Source organism: Chrysemys picta, chromosome 1 (assembly GCF_011386835.1).
Source record: "Chrysemys picta bellii isolate R12L10 chromosome 1, ASM1138683v2, whole genome shotgun sequence".
Lineage (NCBI taxonomy): Eukaryota > Metazoa > Chordata > Testudines > Emydidae > Chrysemys > Chrysemys picta.
In genome coordinates, this window is record NC_088791.1 from 350,609,371 (window position 1) to 350,617,258 (window position 7,888).

The 7,888-nt window shown below is 45.5% G+C and overlaps 1 protein-coding gene across 1 annotated transcript; it reads left to right on the plus strand.

Moving 5' to 3' along the window:
• The first annotated feature begins 465 nt into the window (after positions 1-465).
• On the plus strand, positions 466-1,437 carry LOC103306957 (olfactory receptor 51G2-like). The gene has a single exon (XM_065585127.1). It carries the CDS (start codon positions 466-468, stop codon positions 1,435-1,437), a length of 972 nt encoding a protein of 323 aa, XP_065441199.1.
• Positions 1,438-7,888: the final 6,451 nt, after the last annotated feature.

The following is a 7,888-nucleotide window of genomic DNA, read 5'->3' on the forward strand; positions in this document are numbered from 1 at the left end:
CCACAAGATATCAATGGGGCCAAGAGTTTAGCAGCATTCAAATTGGGACTGGATGTTTATATAGATAGCCAGAAAATCCAATGAGAATGGTGAGGATTGTTACAAAAACTCTTTCATGAATTCTACATCTTCCTGTTTTGCACCACAACATTTGTCTAATTAGTGGTGCAGGTTATTTCAAAGCTCCCTATTGCAGGGCATCTTCCACTTCCTCTGAAGCATCTGGAACTGGCCACTGAATACTAGGCTAGATAGACTATGGGTCTGAGCCACTCTGGCAATACCTATTTTCCTATTTGTTGTGTAAATCCAAGACTATGTTTTTGCTGATATTCCTTGAGCTCCTGGGAGTCTCTAGATTTGCACTCAGAGCAGAAAGAAGTGTCATTAATTATCATCTAGTCTCCTGTCCTTTTTCCTTTTAGGAAGGAAAGTTCAGAATTCCTCGGACCTGCCCAGTACATTATGTCAGCTGTCAATGACACCAACTTCAACTCTGCAGTGTTCCTTCTCAGTGGGATACCTGGGCTAGAAGACATCCATCTCTGGATCTCTATCCCCTTCTGCTTCATATATGTTATATCCATAGTAGGAAATTCAGTCATTCTGTTCATTATAAAAACAAATCCAAGCCTCCATGAACCCATGTACATTTTCCTTTCCATGTTGGCCATCACAGATCTTGCCTTATCGATATCCACCATGCCGACGACCCTGGGTATATTCTTGCTTAACTCTAGAGAGATCAGCCTTGATGCCTGTCTTGCCCAGCTCTTCTTCATCCACTTGCTTAAATGCATTGAATCCTCTGTGCTCTTGTTGATGGCCTTTGACCGCTTCATCGCGATCTATGACCCGCTGAGATATGCCTCCATCTTAACCCTGCCAAGAATAAGCAAAATGGGACTGATATTTGCGCTAAGAGGAGTGGCTGCGATACTCCCACTCCCTTTTCTCCTTCAACGTTTCCGATTCTGTCGATCCAATGTCCTCTCCCATTGCTACTGCATAAACCAGGACGTCATGAAGCTGGCTTGTTCGGATATCAAAGTAAACAGCATCTATGGCTTGTCTCTTTCACTCTTGACGGTGGGACTGGACTCGCTGCTCATCTTCCTCTCTTATGTGATGATCCTCAAAACAGTGCTGAGCATCACATCCCATGCGGAGTGCCTCAGGGCCCTGAACACCTGCGTCTCCCACCTCTGCGCCGTCCTGCTCTTCTACACGCCAATGACCGGCCTGTCTGTGATACACAGATTGGGGGAGGACTCTTCTCCCTTGCTTAAGATTTTCCTGGGCTATATCTACATGCTCGTCCCACCCCTGATGAACCCAATTGTGTACAGCGTGAAAAGCAAACACCTTCGTGCGAGGATAATCAGGGTGTTCTGTGATGGGTTGGATCACAGAAACCCCCTTGGGGCTGGGAATTGATGTGCCAAGACTACTTCTGCCCTTGCTTTCCCTGCCGGCTTGGGACTCCAGCACCCTGTCTTGTTGAGCCAGACACGCCAGTCTGCTCCAACACAGACCCAGGGTCTGGACCACGTGCCCCAAAGCTGCAGACTTAACTTAAAGCAGCTTAAGAGGTGTTCCTGTCTTTAACACTCAGATGCCCAACTCCCAATGGGGTCCAAACCCCAAATAAATCCGTTTTACCTTGTATAAAATGTATACAGGGTAAACTCATAAATTGTTCACCCTGTATAACACTGATAGAGAGATATGCACAGCTATCCCCACCCCCAAAGCATTAATACATACTCTGGGTAAATTAATAAGTAAAAAGTGATTTTATTAAATACAGAAAGTAGGATTTAAGTGGTTCCACGTAGTAGCAGACAGAACAAAGTGAATTACCAAGTAAAATAAAATAAACCCCTCAAGCCTATGCCTAATATAGTACAGATACAATCTCACCCTCAGAGATGTTTCAATAAGTTTCTTTCACAGACTGGATGCCTTCCTAGTCTGGGCATACCAGGGATGGTGGAGAGTCTGGGGCTCCCCACAGCAGCCTGGATTCTTGTGGTACCTCTTACCATGGCCCGGCTGGTGGCCTGGCAGGGGGGCAGAGGCTCAGGGGAAGTGGAGGAGTAGGGGGAAAGGGCCTAGTGGCAAGAGTTGGGACAGAGGGTGGGGCCTCTGGGGAAAATGAGCAGGGATTGTGGCAAGACTGCACCAATGCAGGCTTCCTGCTTCTGATGTACTTAAAATATTTGCTATTACTTTTTGAGTCTTTGGCTAGCTGTTCTTCACATTCTTTTTTGGCCTTCCTAATTATTTTTTTACATTTCATTTGCAAGAGCTATATATCCTCATTGAGCGCATATGAGCATTCAGAGTAGCAATTGTTCAAGTTGCATCCAAGATGATGATCCATTAAAGACAATGACTCATAGAGTCACAGAATTTAAGGCCCGGAGGAGCCATTAGATCATGTAGTCCAGAGGTCCAAACTGGGAGGCGGGCCACCCTGGTGGTGCAGATTGTATTTGGGTGTGTGTTTGTGAGAGAAACGTTAGGAAAAAAACCTTTCAGTACAAATTTTACCCACAGCTATGAATAACTAGCAAAGCTGATCCCTCCAGACTGATCCGGTCCTAAGACAGCGCTGTTCATTTCACTCTAGGTAGCACTATGCACTTTGATGGATTTCTGTTAAGCTTGAATAGAATTATACAAAGTCATTGACATCTGCACAAGAATCCATTTGCAAAGCAGGGCCGGCCCTGGCTTTTTTGCCGCCCAAGGCAAAAAAGCCTCCCGCTGCCCCCCGGCCCCCCCGGCGGGGAGCGCGGCAGGGGAGGGTGGCGAGCCCGGCTGGGGCCCAGCTCTCCCTGACTGACTGGAGTGCCGGGGGGAGGACGGTGAGCCCGGCCGGGGTCCCACTCTGCCCGACCCGCTGGAGCACCGGGGGGAGGGTGGCGAGCCCGGCTGCAGCCCCGCTCTCCCCGGGCGGCCGGACTGCCGCCCCCCTCCAGGTGCCGCCCCAAGCACCTGCTTGGTCGGCAGGTGCCTGGAGCCGGTCCTGTGCAAAGACATTTTATTGTAAGCTGGGACCACAGTTTTGCTTTTGCTCTGATTCCAATGGACCGTTGGCTCATTCATGCAACAACAAGAAAAATCAAGCGAAAAACAAAAAAGCCAAAGTGATTTTTTTGAAGCCTTGCCCCACATATATCAGTATATGTATTTGTGTGGCAGGGGCGTAAACTCTTACTGACTCAAAGGGGCGGGGTGCATGATCAAATATGTTTGAGAACCATTGATCTAGTTGGACCTCCTGTATAGCACAGGTATATAATTTCACCCAGTTACCCCCGTATTGAGCCCAATGACTTGAGTTTGACTAAAACATAACTTTTGTTCATCTAAAGGGTATCTTTCAGGAAGGCATCCAGTCTTGGTTTGGAGGTATTAGGAGAATCCGTCACCTCCCTTGGGAGTTTGTTCCACTGGTTAAGCACCCTTGCTGTTAAAAATGTGTGCCTCATTTCCAAATTTTTTTTTGTCTTGCTTCAGTTTCCTGCCATTCATTCAAGTTATACATCTGCCTGCAAGATTAAAGAGCCCGTTAGTAGCTGGTATTTTGTCCCTGTGAAAGTGCTTGTACACTGTCATCAAGTCAGCTCTCAATCTTCCCTGCATCTACTCACTAGCCCCTGTTTATAATGCCAAGGGTAAGTTGGAAATAACAGAGGAGGAGAAAGACCTGGATCTATTGGTCATTCCCAGGATGACTGTGAGCCACCGATGTGATGTGGCTGTGAACAAGGCAAATGAGATCCCAGAATGTGTAAGGTGAGACTGGAAGGTATTAATATCCTTATACAAGGCACTGTTGAGACTTCCTGTGGCAAAGTATGTAAAATTCTGGTCACTCCTATCCCAGAAAGATGAATTCAGACTGGAACAGTGTGGAGAAGGGCTCCTAGGATGGTGAGGGAAATGGAGAGGCTGTCTTATATGGAGACTGAAAGTGCTTGGCTGGTTTAGTCTAACAAAATCCAGGCTGAGCAGGGATCAGATTGCACTATAAAGACATCGTAGGGGTGGGCGTGGAAACACCAAGGAGGGAGAAGAAGTAAAGGACAGTGTTGGCACAAGAACAAACTGGCCTAGAGCAAAGTGAGTCTGGGAAGGAGAAGGAGGTTTCTGACCATTAGAGGAGGGAGGTTCTGGAACAGCCTCCCAACAGCAGCAGTGGGGGGCAAACAATCCAGCTCATTTGAACATGGAGATAGGAAGATTTATGCAGTGGGTGATATGCCAGGGTCACTTTTGATAGCAGGGCCCTGGGCTCTGGAAACCAGGAGGTCCCTTCCAGATCTTGGGCAGACAGGGGGGTTGTTTGAGCCCAATAGAGAGCTAGGAGCAGGCAATTGGAGCTGGGCTTGGGTCACACCCCTTTCTATTAAGAATGTGCTTGGCTTTGCTTATCCAGCATGTGCATGTCTCATGTCTGAACGAGAGGAAGAGACCCTCTGAGCTGTGCCTTGAACCAGTGATTCTCCAAGATAGTCACTGCTATATCCAGCTGTCTGTGGTATAACCCCTTTTCTTACAACAGGAGGCTTTGTAGCCCACTGCAGAGGGGCACAGCGTCTCTGCCACTGATGGACTGTGTGACCAGAAATATCCACTAACTAACCCTCAGTACCTTTGCTTGTGGGTGCACCGCTTGAGAAATGACCAGCAGCGCCAGCTCCTGCGATTTTATTGGGAGACTCACAGTGTTTCCTGTCTCTCTTAACGCCCCAAGTTCTGGAACCAAGAGACTGCGTGGAGAATCTCAGCTTTCAGTTTTCTTTAAAAAGTTTTTTTTTTTTAAGTGAATTGCAGAAAAGCTAGAAAACTAGGGCTGTTGATTAATCACAGTCAACACACGCGATTAACTCAAAAAATAATTGGGTATAAAAAATTAATCATGATTAATTGCAGTTTTAATTGTACTGTTAAACAATAGAACAGCAAATGAAATTTAGTAAATATTTTGGATGTTTTTCTACTTTTTCACATAGATTGTATTCTGTGTTGTAATTGAAATCAAAGCGTGGATTATTTGCGATTGCCAATATTTGCACTGTAAAAATGATAAACAAAAAATAATAGTTTTTGTAGGAATGTGTTGCTCCCTAATCACAAGCCTTGAAGAACGGCAAACTGTTCCCTTGGCAATGAGGCAGGAGTGACCTTGTTCTAGCGCCTATATTTGGGAAACTTATTTGGCTGATTTGATTGTTCCCTCGCAGCTGGCATTCACGCGCTCAAGAGATGGGTTTGTTATCTTATGTGCATGTGTACTGCCTGGCCTTTTTATGCGCAGGAATGTAACCACTAAGAAGTGTTGTAAACAAAGTAAGTAAAGAATAAAAGCCCCAGGAAAAGTTCCTGGAGGTAGAGGGGCTTTTCGGCTACCACAGACCTGGTGTTCTGTTTCCTTTCCTGCGTCGTCACCACAGCTGGTGACCCCGACGTGATAACCCCCTACTCACCGGCTGGATATGCCGAGCGCGCCCGCGGCTGTTTGCCGCCCCTTATTCGTGAGTATGGGGGGCGAACTTTCCAGTGCCCAGAAGGAGCACACAAGAGAGTTCAAGATTACACGGCAGCGATCATGCATCGTTGTCCCGGTCGCTCATATTGAGGACCCCCTAAGGGAAATAGATCGCCAGTGCCCCTGGTATCCGGACTGCGGGTCGGTATGGCTTCTTGACTGGAAAACAGGTTGGAAACTTTGAGGGCATAGAGGAAGGAAAGGAGTAAGTAATTATAGGCATGGGGATTTCAAATCCCCAGGATGATAATTGGAATGGTAAAATGTGTATGAGACAGAGTTTTTGTACCAAGGTGCAAAGCTCTCCTTTATTCTGCAGAATAAAGCAACTCCTCCTTATCCCTGTCTGGCTGTTATTGGCTCTCAGCTAGGTGGACCCGATATTTCGGTAACAGTTTCTGGTGACTCCGCCGGGACTCTCCTGGCTCGGACATTGGACTCCGGATGGCTGCGGCGAACTGGGAACGGCGCCAACGGGATGTTTCGCCCCTTTTCTCTGCTTCACCGCAGCCCCTGGGGTTCGTGCTCCGATAAGATGAGTCCTAATAGGATAAGGAGACACTCTCTGGTAAAACCCTCTAAGGATAGCTCTTTGAATTATATGTTAAGTAAATGGCCTTTACCCGGTGTTCAAAAAGAAATAGTTACACCTTGTGTAGAAATTGATGTGGCTAGTGTTGTGGAAATTGAATTGTGGAGAACATGTGCAGTATGTATTGTAGTAGAGGTATAAGAAATGCAAACCTACCAATATAGGTTGTGTTGTCTTGTTCAGATCACTGTGTGTTTGAAAGCAGGAGTTAGAAGTAAAAGGCAATCAAAAGTCCGGGAAAGTTAATTGTGTCCCTTTTTAAGTAAGAATCTTTAAGCCGTGGATAGCTTTGGATCTGGAAGCAAGCCAGAAAGCATCTGTATTAATGCAATTTTCTAACTAATAAGGTAGTAGCCACTGAAACCTGGGCTGCATATGAAACAAATACAAGGAAATATGTGGTAATTCCTCTGTTTTGCCTAAAATCAACAAGAGTATGTGTAACAAAGTAAATATTTTAAGCAATGACTGACTACCCAGAAGGGGTAGACCTCTGTTCTTTTGTCTTTCAGATCATCAGAGAAAACGGATGCCAGCTGAACAGCATTCAATGTACCATGCATTTACTGGTACAATAGGAATTATTTTTGTGTTCTTTGTCCTGTCTTGTGGTGTTTGTCTTGTGGCCAGAATTGTTGGATTTAATATTTTCATAGGACAGTCTAGTTCAAAATTAAATAGAAGGGTTAAATCAAAAAGCAGATACTTGTTTTATTCAACTTGGAATACAAAGTGTTTGGATAAATCAGGAAAATGTGATATACTAAAGTCTGATATATTTGCTTAAGTAAGAAAAAGAAACTTCATTGGCCAGATTTTTTAATTGAAAAATTGTTGTTAAAATTTGCATACCAACTGTCTTTGGAAGCAAGGACATGGAAGGTTAACCCACTCCCTATATTGCCCATGGGATCCTTCTGGCTACCTCAGATTTCTAGCCAGAGGGCTGGGGAGGGAGGAAAGCGATTGGACACCAGAGGTTGTACCAAGTGGACTCCTCAAAAGTGGGTGTGCTTGTCTCGGTTTGTTGCTCCAAAGCTCTGTAATAAAGTTATTTTACTGGAAGAGTGTACATGGCATACATTGAATAATAAGACTAATGTACTGTATAATGGCAATGTGTATGCGTTCATTGTTGGAAAAAAGTGTATAAGTGAAGAGTGAAAGTTTCCTTTGTAGGTTAAAAGAAGCCGAGAAAGGGAGAAGAGGAAAAAGCACGGAATGAGTTAACTGAGGAAAAAATAGCTAGCAAGCTCAGTCCAAAGATAAGACCTGGCTGACAGCCACGAAAAGGGGGGGCCTGAATGTGCCCAAGCAACTGAGATCTGCAAAACACTGCCAGGCATTAATGAAATGTGTTAGGGTTTTTTTTCACAGATAAAAGAAGTGCTACCCAAAGACCCTAGCAGCCCTGCCATTTATTGAAACAAGGAAACTGAGTCTATGTAAAGTCCATCAACGAAAGACTGCTTTGGCTCCACACTGGAAAGGCCCTTTCCAAGTCCTGTTAACCACCACCACCACTGTGAAGTGCCAAGGACTGCCTACCTGGACCCATGCTTTTCACTGTAAAAAGATTCCTCCACCTCGGGAGGACTCTCCGACTGATGATAAGCCTATTTCTCCTTCTAACTCTGCTGTGTCTTCTGAACAGCAGGAAAAAGAAAGAAAAAAAAAAAAAGACGGTGAAGTGCTAGTAACCTCTCCCTTGTCCACTGACAGACCTACTGTGC